The sequence below is a fragment of the Portunus trituberculatus genome, chromosome 44 (genome assembly GCF_017591435.1).
Source record: "Portunus trituberculatus isolate SZX2019 chromosome 44, ASM1759143v1, whole genome shotgun sequence".
NCBI lineage: Eukaryota > Metazoa > Arthropoda > Malacostraca > Decapoda > Portunidae > Portunus > Portunus trituberculatus.
Genome location: NC_059298.1, coordinates 26,608,603 through 26,626,961, shown reverse-complemented (window position 1 = coordinate 26,626,961; position 18,359 = coordinate 26,608,603). Strand labels below are relative to the sequence as shown.

At 39.6% G+C, this 18,359-nt stretch overlaps 1 protein-coding gene across 11 annotated transcripts in view; it reads right to left on the bottom strand.

The window, feature by feature from the left end:
* The window catches only part of LOC123518556 (adhesion G protein-coupled receptor E3-like), a 71,582-nt gene that overhangs the window by 32,543 nt on the left and 20,680 nt on the right, over positions 1–18,359 (bottom strand). For 9 of the 11 annotated variants that reach the window (XM_045279399.1, XM_045279396.1, XM_045279404.1 and 6 more), the window contains 10 exons: positions 13,511–13,609; positions 12,417–12,479; positions 11,706–11,780; positions 11,168–11,345; positions 10,831–11,053; positions 6,663–6,849; positions 6,267–6,462; positions 5,655–5,758; positions 5,116–5,339; positions 390–692 (listed from right to left, as the gene is read on the bottom strand). In XM_045279399.1, the coding sequence (XP_045135334.1) occupies positions 390–692; positions 5,116–5,339; positions 5,655–5,758; positions 6,267–6,462; positions 6,663–6,849; positions 10,831–11,053; positions 11,168–11,345; positions 11,706–11,780; positions 12,417–12,479; positions 13,511–13,609 (1,652 nt within the window). The remainder of the gene's footprint in view (positions 1–389; positions 693–5,115; positions 5,340–5,654; positions 5,759–6,266; positions 6,463–6,662; positions 6,850–10,830; positions 11,054–11,167; positions 11,346–11,705; positions 11,781–12,416; positions 12,480–13,510; positions 13,610–18,359) is intronic. The other 2 variants (XM_045279402.1, XM_045279403.1) reach the window with 2 other exon arrangements.

Here is an 18,359-nt window from a genome sequence, read left to right as displayed (position 1 = left end):
AGGAAGCTCGCCGACGTATCTCATACGTCTCTGACGCCCAGTTTGCTCAGAGTAGCCGACGTATCTCGTACGTCTCTGACGCTGTACGGGTTAAATTTGTCTTTTGTAAAATTCTGGCATTACCACCAAGGACAGATATGGAGATGCTCTAAATTTATAGTGGTATTGGTCAAATTGAATAATACAATACTCATACAAATTAATTACTGTGATAAAATAAAGAATATCTAACAACTTTTTTTTCTGAAAAGCTGGTAACACCAAATGAATCTGAATTTTTTTTAATTAGGAAGTAATTAATGTCAAAACTAATAAATTATCAAAGATTAGTATAAATTTTGTTGCTAGCCACTACTTAAAGACCAACTTGTTTAAGAGTTAATCCTTACCTTGATGGTAGTAACATAAGTGTATACAGCCTCCATAGCACTCCAGATGAAGGTGGTGAGTGTGACATAATGAAAGACAACAGCAGCAGCAGCACATGGCCCAGGCTTCCCTGAGGCACCAAGACTTCCCAGCATCACCAGTTCTGTGGCCACAAGGCAGAAGCACAGGTTGGCCTTTATCAGTTTGCAGAGCTTCCCTCTCATGTCCTTCAGGGCCAGAAGACAAAACACACACAGTGCTAAGATGGCCACTGACACCACACAGCTGACCACCATCACACACTTCATCACATAGAACATTACCTGCAATAATATCAAACTGGTCATATTCCTAAACTTTCCAACACAATTATTTGCGCCATGTGTGTGCATTTACCTAGCTGTAGTGTACAGGGTTCAAGTGGGGCTCATAGTGTCCTGTCTCCATGCCTCCAATAATCCAATTTTTCTTTAAAGTTATACACATTATATGCTGTAACACGTGCACGTGCATGTGTACGTGTGTATTTACCTAATTGTATTTTACAGGAGGAGAGCCCATGCTTGTGTTGTCCCGTCTCTGTATCTCTTAAAGTCATATATAGACTTTGCACACACCACCTCTCTGTCCAGTCCGTTCCATATATCTATCATTCTACATGTAATTCACCACGGTCGTCTACTGGTCACCCAGCCAGTCTTCCCCATTACTGAGCGAGCTCAGAGCTCATAGACCGATCTTCGGGTAGGACTGTAACCACACACCGGGAAAGCGAGGCCACAACCCCTCGAGTTACATCCCGTACCTATTTACTGCTAGGTGAACAGGGGCTACAGATTAAGAGGCTTGCCCATTTGCTTTGCTGCCTCTGGGACTCGAACCCGGACCCTCTCGATTGTGTGTGTGTATTTACCTAATTGTATTTACCTAATTGTAACATACGGGAAAAGAGCTATGCTCGTGTTGTCCCGTCTCCATATCTATTAATGTCCAGCTTTTTCTTAAAATCATGAATATTCCTTGCGTTGACCACTTCCACGTCTAAACTATTCCATGCTTCCACCCTTCTATGAGGAAGCTATATTTTTCACATCTCTCCTATAAGTGGCCATTTTAGTTTTTCCCATGCCCTCTCGACATTCTTTCATTCCACATACACAGATCTTCCCTATCCATTTTTCCATGCCAATCATCACTCTGTATATTGCTATCAGGTCTCCCCTTTCTCTTCTGTTTTCCAGGGTCGGAAGTTGCATTCTTTTCAGTCTGTCTTCATAAGTCAAATCTCTTAAGTCAGGCACCATTTTGTTGCAGCCCTCTGTACTTTCTCTAGTTTCCTTATGTGTTTCTTTAAGTTCGGAGCCCACTGTATTGTTGCATATTCAAGCCTCGGTCTTATCATTGCAGTAATTATTTTCTTCATCATTTCTTCATCTAAATATACGAACGCCACTCTTATGTTCCTCAATAAGTTCAATACTTCTCCAATTATTTTGTTTATATGTCTCTCTGGCGATAGGTCATTGGTAATTGTCACCCCAAGGTCTTTTTCTTCATGACTGGTTTTATGTCTTCATTTCCTATCTTGTACATACTCCTGATTCTTCTTTCACTCTTGCCAAACTCTATTTTCTTGCATTTTGTCGTGTTGAACTCCATTTGCCATGTACAGCTCCATTTCCATATTCTGTCCAAGTCTTCCTGGAGTAGTTCGCAATCTTTGTCACATCTCACTTTTCTTAACAATTTTGCATCGTCTGCAAATAGGCTCACATAACTGGACACCCCATCCACCATGTCATTTATGTAGACTGCGAACATTACTGGTGCCAACACTGATCCCTGTGGAACTCCACTCTCCACCAATCCCCATTCTGATGGTCTGTCCTTAATTATTGTTCTCATTTCTCTTCCTACCAAAAGTCTTCCATCCATTTTAGTAAACTGCCATGCACTCCTCCTACCATTTCAAGTTTCCAGATCAGTCTCCGGTGTGGTACCTTATCAAAGGCCTTTTTTAAATCCAGATATATTCCATCAGCCCAACCATCTCTTTCCTGTATTACATCTATCACCCTCGAATAGTAACATATCAGGTTTGTCGTGCATGAACGCCCTTTTCTAAAACCAAATTGACACTCACAAAGTATGTCATTTTTCTCCAAGAAGTCTGTCCATCTATTCTTCACCACCCTCTCACACATCTTAGCTACCACACTTGTAAGTGACACTGGTCTATAGTTCAATGGGTCTCTCTTGTTACCTGATTTATAGATTGGGACAATGTTAGCTCTTTTCCAGTCTTGGGGCACTACACCTTCCCTTAATGAGGCATCAATTACTTCACAAACTTTTTCTGCCAATTGCTCCCTGCATTCTCTTAAAATCCATCCTGATACCCCATCAGGTCCCACAGCTTTTCTCACTTCTAAACTCCCCATCATGTTCTTGATCTCCTCCACAGTTACTTGAAACTCCTTCATAATCCCTTTCTGTTCCATTACCAGTGGTTTGTCAAAAGCAGTCTCCTTTGTGAATACCTTCCGAAAGCATCCATTCATAGCCTCTGCCATTTCCTGGGATCTTCACTGCATACTCCATTTACTTCTAAACTTTCAATACTTTCTCTATTTTTGATGTTGTTGTTCACATGTCTGTAAAAAGCCTTGGTTGGTCTTTACATTTATCAATTATATCCTTTTCTTGTTTCTTTCTTTCTTCTCTTCTAATCAACACATATTCATTTCTTGCTCTTTTGTAACTTTCCCACTGCTTAATCCGTCTTTTCCTTCTCCACCTCTTCCATGCATCCTCTTTTCTTGTTCTAGCCTTTTCACATCTATCGTTAAACCAGTCCTGCTTTCCAACTTCTCTATGTTGTCTTATTGGTACAAATTTTTCTCACCTTCTTTGTATATTTTATAAATTCCTTCCACTTTTCATTTGCTCCTTAGCACTCTTGAATTTCATCCAATTTGTCTCTTGAAAGAATTTCTTTAGGTTTCCAAAATCTGTCTTGGCATAATTCCATCTTCCCACTTTATATTCTTCATTTCTTCTAGATTTCTCTTCGTCTATCACCTTGAACTCCAAAACTGCATGATCACTCTTTGCTAAAGGGCACTCCACCCTCATCTCCTCAATGACCATTGGCTCTGTACTAAAGACCAAGTCCAGTCTTGACGATGCTCCCTCTCCTCCAAACCTAGTATCTTCTTTGACCCACTGAGTTAACACATTTTCCATTGCCAGTGTCAATAGTGTATTTCCCCATGTTGTCTCTGATCCTTCCATTGACCAGTCCTCCCAACACACCTCTTTACAATTAAAATCTCCCATCATTATAGTTCGTTCACAGCCACCCAACATTTCTTCCAGACATGTTCCTGTATCACTTATCATTTCTTCATATTCCTGTACTGACCATGCATTTGTCTTAGGTGGTACGTACACCACTATGTAGTGCCTCTTTTTCCTTCATTAGTTTCTGCTCTGATCTTTAGCACTTCTGCCTTTCCCATACCTTCTTTCACTTGATCCACCTTTATATCTTTTTAACCAGCAACATCACTCCTCCTCCCATCTTACCTACTCTATTTCTTTTCCAAACATTATATTTCCTTCTCCAACCATCATCAGGTCTTCTCCTCTCTCAGTTTTGTTTCAGTAAGACCCACAATATCTGGGTTCTTGTCCCTCAAGTAATCGTTGAGTTCTAAAATCCCGATATCACTCCATTTATGTTGGAATACATTACATTCCGCTCATACGTAAGTTTCTTTAGTCCTTTCTTGCTGTACTTTTCTGGGTTATGAACCACTTCCTCAGTCTCATATCCAAGATTCTCCAGAAAAACTCTTTCTTCTCCTCTTCTGTCCTCTCTTCATTTTTTTCAAAGCCTCCTTTCTCAACTCATTTAACATTTCTCTTTCCTTTTCACCGAGATCTCTTCTCAACCAAATCTTCCTTGTTGTTTCCTGCTGGGCTAGCCTCCATGACTTCTCCACCAATTCATCTACATCCTTTTGTGACTTAAGTTTGATTCTTATTGGCCTCATACCTTCTCTTGTGAACTTTCCAATTCTATGGAAGTCCTCTATTTCTTGTACTAGGTCTTTTCCCTCCTCCTGCACCACATTAATGATATTATTTATCACCTTTTTTATGTTTTTCTCTCTCTCCATTTTACTCGGTGTCTTATCCTCCTCCACACCAAATATCACCACACATCTCTTTTTGTCTACAGTTTCCCTCACCAATGTCTCATTTGACTTAATAACCTTCACCACTTTCTCAGCAATCTTCTCTTCTATGATCTGTTGATCTATAATTTCAGCAAGGCCCAAAGTGTGTGTGTGTGTGTGTGTGTGTGTGTAACCAATCAATTATGACAAAATAATAGAAATATGCTCAATTTGTCCTGTGTCTTTATCTATTAATATTAAGCTTGGTTTAGTTCTCCAACACTATGCTCTTAGTGTGAAATATTTTTCCATCCAAATTATTACTTCTGTGAGAAAAGCTACTGCTTTTTTTTAATATCAAAGTTATAATTATTACTGCTTCATGTACTGGCTTTCCCTATTTATAGAGTTCAATCGTAAGCTGAGACATACAGGTAGATGACTCGGCAAGGAGAGAAATAGAACGATAGGCAATCAGACATAATATAATGATGTAGCCTCAAAGTTTATGTATGATAACTCAATAAAACAAAACATAAACAAATAAGAGTATTTTCCTCACCCCAAGATTCTCTCGATGGCCTTCAATATCCATTATGACAGCCATGTTTGCCAGATGGTTGCAGTGACAGAGGGTGTGGGTAGGGGAAGTGAATGCCAGGTGACAGCCATCAGTGGCCCAAGAGGTGCTGTGTTCATCCCACCATACACAGTGTGGTTTCCCAAGCAGGAAGGAGTGTCCACTGTATACATGCTGCAGTTCCACTGCCACCACCTCCCCAAGAGCTGGTCAACCAGAGTTTGGGTTGAGGTTCTATGTTCCTTTTTATGGAATGCTAATCTAACAAGCTAAAGTGAATAACACCACAACTCAATCTGCATTGATAATAATCTTTCTAATCGTCACTGAATAATGTGGTAAGAAAGGTGATCGATCATCTTTTTTCTTGTCAATATATGATAAATCAAGAATTGGTGATTACAATAGCTGAAAGGAAATTCTTTAACTTTGATTGATATGGAGCATTATGCAAATCACACAATCATAGCATGCATACTTTCAAAAAGATAACACACATTTCCCAAAAACAGAACACTTACGGGCATGCCAGGTGATGGAGCCTCCCACACGAGCACCAAGTATGGCACTGTTGATTTGTCTGGGAGCAGGTAAGTCAGTCGCCACCTCAACTTCCTTTGGGTCACTCAAAAGCCAAACAAAGAATACACTCACTCTAAGCCAAAACTTTCCCTCTTAACACTAAACAAAACAAGGACCTTGACTTGCTGAAAAATTCATTAGCTACTATAACTATTAGAAAAGAGAAATATTACTTAAAGAAAAAAGAGTGTTGTGATTCCATTCAGACATTAAGTGTGGATGCCAAGTCTAGGTAGAATCATTCCCATCCAACCATGCATCTTAAATTTTGATGTTTATATTAATCATAAATACATGCCAATTTATAACATAAAGATATGATAACTAACTGTACGAGACATAATTAAGAAATTGAAAAGTAACTGGATTCAGAATAGTGGTGCAAAATTTGGAAATGTCTTTGTTCAGTGGCAAACAGCACAATTGTTGGACCAAAACAAATCACCATCAGGTGGGCACAGTTTTCTGTCATGACTATACGTAATGACAGAAGAATTCTTACTGACACTAAATTAGAATTTATGAGCAAGAGAGTGATAGGACAAGCTTACCATGGCAGGGAGTTGAAGAAACAATGAAGATTACTATATGATACAAAGATGACCTTGACTGTGCTGAGGTGTTTGACATAGTCTTTATAAAACTGCAGTGGTAGAGTGAGGGATGTATGGTTGTGCTGGTGGTGGGAGAAGGTTCTGTGGCTTAGTGGACTGAAGTATGCTGGAGGCTGCTGCACCATTTTTGCATCTAAGGGAAAAAATATCTTTGATTAAACCATCTCTTCAGTTAAAGCATTTCCTTTGGATTTCAGCTTAAATCAGACTAACTTGGCCCCTCATTACTCTAACATATGTACTGAACTTATACCAGTACGTATATGTTTACATGGAGATAATTTTTGCTTATCAACTTGTTTATTTTCATACAAAAAAGCTGGAAAAACTCACAAAGTCTTTCTTGAGAAATGTGTTGTGATGGTGTTTTTTGGCAAGTCGCTAGAGTGAGGGCAGCCATGGCCACTGTGGTTTGTATGTGAGAGGCAGTGGTAGCTATGTAGTGATGAGGCAGCCCCCACCATGCCACACTCCTCAATAGCATCTTGTCTACCACATCCAATAAATTGTGCAAGTAATCCTAAAAACACAAAGAAGCAATCATTAATCATTCACCTACATCATTAAACAAATTTCTACTCTTTTCTCTGTGGCACTTCACTCCCCCTGGAAGCATCAACTATAAGAGTGTCTGCTGGTAATATGGCTCCATCTCTCCCTATCATTATTACAGCTCCTTTGCTTATCTGAGTGATGCTTCATAAGTATCTATTAGAAATATCTACACCCTTACCTTATCTTCCTACCAGCTTACAAACTGTCTTTCTCTCCTATTAGAATCTAGTATCTAATCATTTTCTATTGCAAACATCTCGGTCATCCTCACACTGCAGCCAAGGCTTTTTTTTTTTTTTTTTTTTAAATTCTAATAGTCCACATCTCAAGTTCAGACAGCATCATAACCCTTGTACATCTATTTCACTGACAAGATCAATGACCAGACTCACATACATATAAAAACTTTCACCTTCCATGGATACTTGGGAAATTTGATATACACTACAATTCAGAATTAACACAGTTAATAAGTTAAATAAAGGTGGATAACAGTTGACAATGTCAAACCAGTGTTTTGTGGCTGGCTCATTTCCCATTCCTTTTTTTTTTTTTATCTTTTTTATGTACGAGAGAAGTGCAGCCAAGGGCAACACAATATTGAAAAAAAAAGGCCCACTTGAGTGCTGGTTCTCAAAAGATTAGAAGGGCTAGCCAAAATTAGGGAGCAAACGTCTTGATATTTCCCTCTTAAAAGAAGCTAAATCATAGGAAGACGGAAATACAGAAGCAGATAGGGAGTTCCAGGGTTTACCAGTAAAAGGTACGAATGATTGAGAGTACTGCTTAACTCTTGCATTAAAGAGTTGGACAGAATCAGGATGATAGGAAGAAGAAAGCCTTGTGCAGCGAGGCCGCAGGAGAATGGGAGGCATGCAGTTAGCAAGATCAGTAGAACAGTTATCATGAAAATAGTGATAAAAGATAGCAAGGGATGCAACATTTTGTCAGTGAGAAAGAGGCTGAAGACACTCAGTTACAGGAGGGGAGTTCATGAGACGAAAAGCTTATGATTCACCCCTATCTTATAAAACTGTGTGAGTGGAACATCCCTAAACATGCGAAGAGTAATCCATACAGGGGCGGATAAACCCCTTGTACAGAGTAAGCAGTTGGAGGGGCAAGAAAACTGGTGGAGATGCTGCAGAATTCCTAACTTTATAGAAGCTGTTTTAGCAAGAGATGAGATGTGAAGTTTCCAATCAGATTACAAGTAAAGGACAGACCAAAGATATTCAGTGTAGAAGAAGGAGACACTTGAGTGTCATTGAAGAGGGGCCAGTTGTCTGGAAGATTGTGTTGAGATGATAGATGGAGGAACTGAGTTTTTGAGGCAATGAAAACTACTAGATTTTCTCTGCCCCAATCAGAAATTTTAAGAAGATCAGAAGTCAGGCATTCTGTGGCATGATCTGTTTACTTCCTGAAGGATTGGTCATCTCTGAAAGGATGTAAAAAGATGTAGGGTGGTATCATCAGCACAGGAGAGGATAGGGCAAGAATGAGAGTGGGTGACAGGGCAGAATCCTGAGGAACACCACTATTAATAGGTTTATGAGAAGAACAGTGGCCATCTACCACAGCAGCAATAGAATGGTCAGAAAGGAAACTTGAGATAAAGTTGCAGAGAGAAGGATAGAAACTGTAGGAGGGCAGTTTGGAAATCAAAGCTTTATGCCAGACTCTATCAAAAGCTTTTGATACGTCTAATGCGACAGCAAAAGTTTCACCGAAATCTCTAAAGGAGGATGACCAAGATTCAGTTAGGAAAGCCAGAAGATCACTAGTAGAGTGACCTTGACAGAAGCCATACTGGCAATCAGATAGAAGATTGTGAAGTGACAGATGTTTAAGAATCTTCCTACTGAGGATAGATTAAAAAACTTTAGACAAGCTATAGGACGGTAATTTGAGGGATTAGAGCAGTCACCCTTTTTTAGAAACAGGCTGAATGTAAGCAAACTTCCAGCAAGAAGGAAAGGTAGAAGTTGAAAGACAAAGTTGAAAGAGTTTGGCCAGGCAAGGTGCAAGCACAGAAGCAGTTTTTGAGAACAATATGAGGGACCCCATCAGGCCCATAAGTTCCGAGGGTTTAGGCCAGTGAGGGCATGGAAAACATCATTACAAAGAATTTTCATTGAAGACATGAAATACTCAGAGGGAGGAGGAGAGGGAGGGACAAGCCATGGTTTGAGAAAAGAGTTCAGCTTTAAAGACAGTAGAGATGAAAGTGGTGTCATCAGGATGAAATAAAGGAGGGAAAGATGAAGTAAAGTTATTGGAGATGTTTTTGGCAAGATGCCAGAAGTCACAAGGGGAGTTTGAGAGATTTTGACATTTTCTATTTATGAAGGAGTGTTTGGCAAGTTGAAGAACAGACTTGGCATGATTCAGGCAAGAAATATGAAGTGAATGAGATTCAGAAGATAGAAAGCTCAAGTACCTTTTGTGGGCAACCTCTCTATAATGTAAAGCACAAGAACAGGCTGTGTTAAACCAAGGTTTAGAAGGTTTAGGTTGAGAGAAAGAATGAGGAATGTACACCTCCATGCCAGACACTATCACCTCTGTTATGCATACAGCACAAAGAGATGGGTCTCTGACATGGAAACATTAATCATTCCAAGGAAAATTAGCATAATACCTCCTCAGGTCACCCCAACTGCCAGAGGCAAAACAGCAGAGGCACCTCTGCTTAGTGGAATCCTGGGAAGGGATTGGAGAAACAGGACAATATACAAAAATGAGATTGTGATCGGAGGACCTGAACAGTCAGGAATACGAGTAGGGTGTTGCACCAGTTGCTCTAGGCCATACAGGATAGGAATGTTGACGGCTAGTTCACAAGGATGATCAGTGAAGGGAGAGGAAAGCCAAAGCTGATGGTGAACATTGAAATCTCCAAGAAAGGAGATCTCCATGATAGGGTAGAGGGATAGAACATGCTCCATTTTGGAAGTTAAATAGTCAAAGAATTTACTATAGTCAGAGTAGTAGAGGAGAGATAAACAGCACAGATAAATTTTGTCAGAGAGTGACTGTTGAGTCTAAGCCAGATGGTGGAAAACTCGGAAGATTCAAGAGCATGGGTACAAGAGCAAGTTAAGTCATTGCGTACATAGACACAACATCCAGCTTTGGAATGAAAATGAGAATAGAGAAAGTAGGAGGGAACAGAGAAGAGACTACTGTCAGTTGCATTAGACAGCTGTGTTTCAGTGAGGAATAGAAGATGAGGTTTAGTAGAGGAGAGGTGGTGTTCCACAGATTGAAAATTAGATCCAAGACTGTGAATGTTGCAGAAGTTAATGTAGAAAAGTTAAGGGATGTGTCAAGACATTTGGGGTCATCATCAAGAGAGCAGTCCGACCTGGGGACACTTCTGGTCCCCTCCCCAAAAGGGGACTCCGAGGCTGGGTTTGGAGTCACCATTTCTTTTATTTTGAATTATAAGTGAAAGGTGTATGTGTGGTAAGTGCATGTAATTTTGAGTGAAGAAGGAGAGTTGTCTTTAGAGGCTGTGACTGCCCCCTTGAGTTGTGAGGCACAAAGGGAAACGTTCAGCGAGATCACAACTAGCTTCAATGGAGAGTTCAAAGCATCCCTGAACTAGTGCTATTAGACCTTGTTGGGAGTAAATTATCATTTCAGTAGGTGTCTACTATCTCCTCCAACCTATGCTCCTGTCAGTGCTCTGAAGTGGAAAAATCTTCATGCATTTTTCTTCTTTCTGATGTGTACAAACATGGTCCATTTCCAGCTGTATTCATAATTTTCTATACTACTACATGAGGATTACTTAAATTATGCCACAAAATGTTAGTCTAATACTGTGAGATGCATTAACACACAAAAAAACTACAAATGAAATTTCAGTATAGCAAAGCTACATACATTTCTTATCATACCGCACACAGCACTTTATATACACTAAGTAATTAGGTACCTGAGCCTCCCTGATGCCATTCAGTTGAATTTGAGAACAATGTGCATCTTTTGAATGTTTTTCTGAGAGGATATTCAGTACAAAGGATAAGGTGAGAAGATCTCCTGGAGCAAGAAGGAATGACTGCACACTGCTAACCAAGTCCTTCATGACCTCACCAGCTGACACATTTCCAGTCCCAACAACCCTCTGCCACCCGTTGAATGGCACCGCTCGGCACCAGCTGTAATATACATTAAATTCAGGAATTTGGGGGCTAATATATATCCTTACAATAAGGATAGCTTTTAGTTTCTGTGATTCAGCTCACACCAAAATGATATCTTAATACTATTACCTAAGGTCTGCTGTTTTCTCCCAATTGCCATCACGGCCACACAACCATGAAGCTGAACCATTGGTGCCTGGTGGGCAAAGCACATCAACACTCCCTCCTGCTGCTGTCATTGGCAGCCACCACTGCCAAGGTGAAGGGTTACCAGGGTACCTCTTCTCACCTGCCAGGCAATTCTTACCTGAAAGAGATACACCTGTTGTACCTTCAAAACTATAATACAAGAAAGTAAATAACTCAATTTGATCGGACACTGGCTCTAAAATTGTCAACTGGATCAACATTGGTCCTACTTATTTGACTGAATAATAGAAAATGGAAATGAAGCTGGAAGTCCTTTTTTTCTATAAAAGGAGAGAGAGAGAGAGAGAGAGAGAGAGAGAGAGAGAGAGAGAGAGAGAGAGAGAGAGAGAGAGAGAGAGAGAGAGAGAGAGAGAGAGAGAGAGAGAGAGAGAGAGAGAGAGATTTTGGAAATATCAGTAATTAAGGCATACTAATGTAATTCATTGTCTTCCTGGATATAAACAAGTGATCTCCTCACCTTCTACCTTCGTGGTGCTTCTCATAGTTGGTGGCTGCCAGATGACTGGATGGCGGCATGGACGTTGTAAATGTTCTGAGGGCCAATTAAGTTGAATGTAATAAGCATACTGTAGTACTGGACTATGATTTTCTGTTAAATACCAGAAGCAAAATGTGCTAATGTTACCTAACTGGCAGCTAATGTTAAAGCCCACATGGTGTAAAGAAAAAAAAAGTTAGGTTTGGCAACTACGGTGGTTGCTTCAAGATGAGTTTTGGTTTCACACCTCCATAACTACTTATCCCACCCAGGTATTACATCCAGGCATTAAAAAGTTGGATAATGAGATAAAAGATAGAATATTTCTAATATTATAGCAATCACACAAAATTTATTTGGTTATGAAGACAGATGTGTTGTCATAGTTTCAGAGCCTATTTGGGAAGTGACATTATCAATATATTATGTATATTTGTTTCCATATGAAACCACTCTTCTTAAAAGCACAGCAACTGTATGTGCCAGAATCAACATACATGAAGACTACTGGTATCATCTAATCAACACGGAGGTGAAATCTGATCAGTATGAATATCTCCACATTTTGTGACTTTAATTTTCAGCAAATAGTGAAAACAGAATAAATGAACAATGACATGTCTCTACAAGGCATATTGCCTAAACATGGCAAATTTGTTTGTTGTTGGTTAAAACAAAAACAAGACTTACCAAAAAGCATATCATGAATCTTCGTCATGTTCTTCTCTTTTATATATCGCAAGACATTCTGATCTGTAAATTTAAAATGAAAATAAAATAACATCAGTAGTCATAGTAGTTGTAGTTGTTGTTGTTGTTGTTATAATAATAATAATAATAATAATAATAATAATAATAATAATAATAATAAGAGGATAACAATGTTTTGAAGTTTTCATACAAATACATTAATGTATTCAAATAAAAATTTCCCTATTCTTTCAGGAAATTGTCAGCTTGAGAGCATAGGATTCCAAAATCTGATCATGAACAAGTTGACATGACACTTCAGTGGAAGGTAAAACAATGTCACACAAGCAAAAAACATGTCACAGATAGGATTTAAAAATCATGCTGTTCAGTCCATTTTGTCATTCCTCACAACTTCCTCATTCAGTGTCCCTTTTCATCTAAGTCAGTCTCCTCATGCAATACTTTTCACATAATCTCTTATTCTTTCTTTTCTTTGTCTCCAGGAAGGGCTTGAGAGCAACTGTAAAGATGACCTGTTGAAATAGCAATGACAAGAGATTGAGGACTTCCCCTTATCTCATCATTCACACCCCCACCCAGCAGGATACAAGAGTAAGCATCAGGGTCAAATACATCACTGAAGAGATAGGTATCACAGCCATATGATATGGCATGATAAAATCATAGAAACATGTACCAAAGAAAAATTCATTACTATATCTTCATGCCAATTTAGCTACAGTAAAGGTGAAAACCAGCACCATGCTAGACAATAATTTCTTGCTGCAGCAGCCATCTAAACCTTCATGTAGTGACTGAAAGTCCAATAGAGTCCTTTAATTCACCACCCATGTCTCGAGGTCTCCGCTACATGATCATCACCTCATCTTGGCAGCATGCCAACAAGTCCCACTGTCTACAGTCTGAGAATATATTAGTCCAAGTAGTACTCACATAAACCTGAATATTCCTAGAGTTACAAATGTCACACCAAAGACTGTTATCCTTCCCCCCTAATAAGCATCAACTACATAAAAGATACAAGCCAATTGCACAACACAACAGATAGAGACATAATAAAGGCACCCTACCTTGCTTGTCCAGTATTCTTAAGTCAGGACAGAAAATAAGGAGTTCCTTAGCAACCTCAGCAACATTCTGGATGGCAGCCAGCATTACCGGTGTACTGCCTGCATCAGGGGACATATGTAACTAGCTGATGACAATATTTATTAAAATTTATTAAATTAAAATTAAAACTACTAATGACCACAATTTGTTCAAAACAGACAAATTTAACATGAAACAATTACTCTTGCACATGCACACTTTAAATCCAGAATACAAGTATAGGCAACCCCACTTAACGAAGGGGTTCTGTTCCTAAAAAACACTTCGTTAAGCGAAACTTCGTTAAGCGAACCGATTATAACAAGTTTAACCCCTGACCTGAACTTCCATTGAGAGTAAGTAAAGCGAGAGTGCTTCATAGTACCGTAAAAGGTTTAATTAAAGTAAATATTATGAAGTTAAACATTTAGGTAGTTTATTTTAAGTCATTATAATGTACACTAATGTTTGTAAGTACAGGCAACCCCCGTTTAACGAAGGGGTTATGTTCCTAAAAAACACTTCGTTAAGCGAAACTTCGTTAAGCGAACCTATTATAACAATTTTAACCCCTGATTTAAACTTCCATTGAGAGTAAGCAAAGCGAGAGTGCATCATAGTACAGTAAAAGATTTAACCCGTACAGCATCAGAGACATACGAGATACGTCGGCTACTCTGAGCGAACCGGGCGTCAGACGTATGAGATAAGTCGGCGAGCTTCCTTGTGTTTTCAGAGGTATTGCGTCCTCAAAACCTACCATTATACTGCCATCATGCACTGTAGACATTGCTCATGCTGCCTCCTCATCCCTGCTAACATGAATGCTTCCTGTATTTATTTATTACATATCTGAACGTTAGCAATTTCTGCTGCCTTCAGCTCGATGTAGCGGTAAACTGACGCCTCAACTCCGCTAATATGAACGTAGCGTAATTTCCATTACTTACTCTCACCATTTCAAATATTTTTGGTAACTGTTATATTGTGGTAGTGAAAACTTTGTATGACATAAATAAGAATTTTCCATTGCTTTGTTATAAGGAAAAACAAGTACATATTACTCGGAAAATATTTGCACCGCGAAAGGCAACACTCTCTTGCGATATCTCGTGTCTATTTTTAGCCACAAACACTCCCAAACAGCAAAACATGACATGTTGTTTTTCTTTCAACTCAGGAACGATATTATGCATGTGTCCAACTCCGGGATCGACTGGTGAGAAACGAGGAAGCAAATAAACTAGTCACATAAGGCTTTGCTAAGTCACTAACCTTAGCACAAAACATCTCGCACCAATTAATACTACTTCCAGTCAGTTCTGGGAGGAATGACTGTCATTTTCATTTGTTTCACATCATTTAAGACTGGTTTAGCAAAAATAAAAAAATAAAAATCCATGATGTGGCCAGCACTGGCGAAATCACAAAGTCTCAGATCTGCTGACACTGTACGGGTTAATGAAAGTAAAAATTATGAAGCTAAACATTTAGGTAGTTTAATTTAAGTCATTATAATATACACTAATGTATGTATGTACGTAACTTTATATGTTGATGATCTTAACTTTATGAAGGGAGGGAGAGTGAAACAGGAAAGACACTAACCAGCAACCTGTGGAATGTAAACAAAGTGCGCAATATGGTACCGCATACAAAGCTTATGTACCACATTTCAACAAGGCTTTCCATTCTATCCATTGTAGAGTCACGAGTTCAGGCGGTTCTTTTAGCTTTCAAGGAAGATACAGTCTCACCAGCCTTCTTAATAGAGTCTGCTGACTTGAAAATAGTAGACAGTAGATGGAGTCAAGATGGTGGCCAGCAATGTTATCAGTTTTCTGGCCTCTCTCATGTCTGCGAATAATACTCAGCTTCACTTCGAGATTAAGGCACTTCCTGGTCTTCTTAGGAACGTTAGGCCACATTGCAGGACGTTTTAGTGGTAAGTTGAACTAGGGATGATGAGCTGCTGGTGACGCTGTTATGTTTTGACTGAGGAAAGAGTGGTGCGCGTGATCTTGATCTTGATCTTGATGCTACAGGTGACGCAGAATTTCTTCTGAGTCAGGCCTTTGTATCGGCAGCGCCTGTGTTGTCCACGAGAGGTTTCATCTTGATCTTTATTCTACAGGTGTCTCAGGATTTCTCCTGAGGCAGGCCTTAGTACCAGCAGCTCCTGATGTATTCAAAAGCCTGTCAGCTTGCATGATACGGTGGGGCTTTCAAATCTGGAAAAAATTACCTGGATAAAACTTCGTTAAAGCGAGTTTGGTGTTCATTAAACGAGCAGATGACAGTAAAATTAAACCTTCGTTGTAGCGAAATTTCGTTGTGTTAACCTTCGTTAAACAGGGGTTGCCTGTACGTAACTTTATAATGTTGATGATCTTAAATTTATGAAGGGAGGAAGAGTGAAATGGGAAAGACACTAACCAGCAACCTGTGGAATGTAAACAAAATGCGCATCATTGTACTGCATACAAAAACTTATGTACCACATTTCCACAAGGCTTTCCATTTTATCCATTATAGAGTCACGAGTTCAGGTGGTTCTTTTAGCTTGCAAGGAAGATAGTCTCACCAGCCTTCTTAATAGAGTTTGCTGACTTGAAAAAGTAGAGACAGTAGATGGAGTCAAGATGGTGCCGAGCAATGCTATAGTTTTCTCGCCTCTCTCGTGTCTGTGAATAGTATCCAGCTTCACTTCAAGTAAGAGTTTCCTGGTCTTCTTAGGAACGCTAGGCCACATTGAAGGGCGTTTTAGTGGTAAGTTGAGCTAGGGAAGACGAGTTGCTGCTGACGCTGTTATGTTTTGAACAGGGGAGTGAATGGTGCGCGTATTGTCCACGAGAGGCTTGATCTTAATCTTGATCTTGCTTCTACAGGTGTCCCAGGATTTCTCCTGAGGCAGGCCTTAGTACCGGCAACTCCTGGTGTATTCAAAAGCCTGTCAGCTTGCGTGATACGGCGAGGCTTTCAAATTTGGAAAAAATTACCTGGATAAAACTTTGTTAAAGTGAGTTTGGTGTTCTTTAAATGAGCAGATGGTAGTAAAATGAAACCTTCGTTGTAGCGAAATTTTGTTGTGAATCTTCGTTAAACTGGGGTTTCCTATATCATAAAATCAACTACACCAAGCAGCAAGAGATAATGACAGGCTTTGTGTACACTTCACAGGAGGCTGGTTACACTATGCACAATGATGTAACAGTTCTAATCACATTCTTCTTCAATAGCCTAGTTTAAGGAAGTTATAAATGTAATGTATATTTATGCCATCAGGGAGGCGGTGGCGTAGTGGATAAGGTGGTGAGCATGGGATCGGGCAGACGTCCATGCATACTGTTGACCCTCACTAACTAATAAGGGGAAAGGTTAATCCAACAAATGCGAAAGTCAGACTTATATGAATTCCCCTCCCTTTGCACACACACACAAAAAAAAAAAAAAAAAAAAAAAAAAAGAACTTGGTGCAGGATTTATTTACTTAATTTTTGGGGGATTTAAAATTTTGGGATCACATTTGTCTCTCAGAAACCTTCAGACCCTAAATTACCCAATGGCGTAGTCTATTTTTGGATAATTAAATACACTTCCCACTAGGAAGCCATTTTTAAATACAGTCATACCTCGCCCAACACGACAGTTACATTCCTGAGCTCATCGAGTACGGCGAGATTCGTGTTCAGCGAATAATGGGCCCTATGGGAATATGGGGGTTACGTTCCCAGATCCTTACCAAAAACGCTGAAAAAAAAAAATAAATAAATAAATAAATGAAGTACCAAGCACACATTTTATTTAATTATAGTACTAGTACCTTTAGTTTATTTGCTGGTTGGAGAGGGCTTGAAATATGAAGTGATGGGCCTCTGACTGGCAGATGCTTCCATATGGCATAAGGTCTCCTTGTAGGGCAAAAGAAGCTTCTCAACACCCCTCTTGAACTTAATGCTCCTCTCCAGGATGGGATCTGTTTCAGTGAAGAGGGATGTTGCATTTTCCATGACTTTCAGCAAATTACAAAGAGTCCAAGACGCTTGGGATGGGAGGTCAAGTGCATCCACCAGGACCAGTGGGAGATTCAAATGGAGACTAAATTGTGCAATCGCGAGTCAAAGTTGTGCTCGGCGAAATATGGGATATTTTACCGATTCGTGTATATGCAAGTTTCGTGTTCGGCGAATTCCTGTTCGGTGAGGTATGACTGTATCTCATGCAGTTGCATCATAGCCTGACTCACGCCCTACACAGTACATGGCCAGGCGTCAGAAATAACATCCTTACAGGCATAAACTGATGAAGATTAGCATCAGAAACTTCAAGAAGAGAAGACAACAAGAAACAAACAAATAAACATATTATTAATTGGTACACAGCAGCTGGATTTTGAATCCTTGCCTCCCTTCTCCCCTCTATTATGCATGTTATCTCCCCCTCCAAGGCCCTCACCTCACCATATGCCTCATTACAACGCTTCCAAACCATCTCTCTATATAATAAGACTGCTATTATCCTTTCAAACACTGTTTTTTCTCACTATTTACCTCATCATAACTATACACCACACAACTCTCACAAAAACACTATTACAAAAGATTATGTTGAGACAGAAGTATAAAGCTGCATGGATCAGACAAGTGATAAATACTTCATTGTACAGTAAAACCTCGCTTGACGAACATCTCTAGGGACGAACAATTCGGGAGACGATAAAAAAAATTTGTCAATATATCGACCCAGGGGACGAACGATATTTCGAGGGACGAACATGGTTAAACGGCTCGCCAGCAGCCAACCCGTTTGTGTGATAGCCAACCCGGCTAT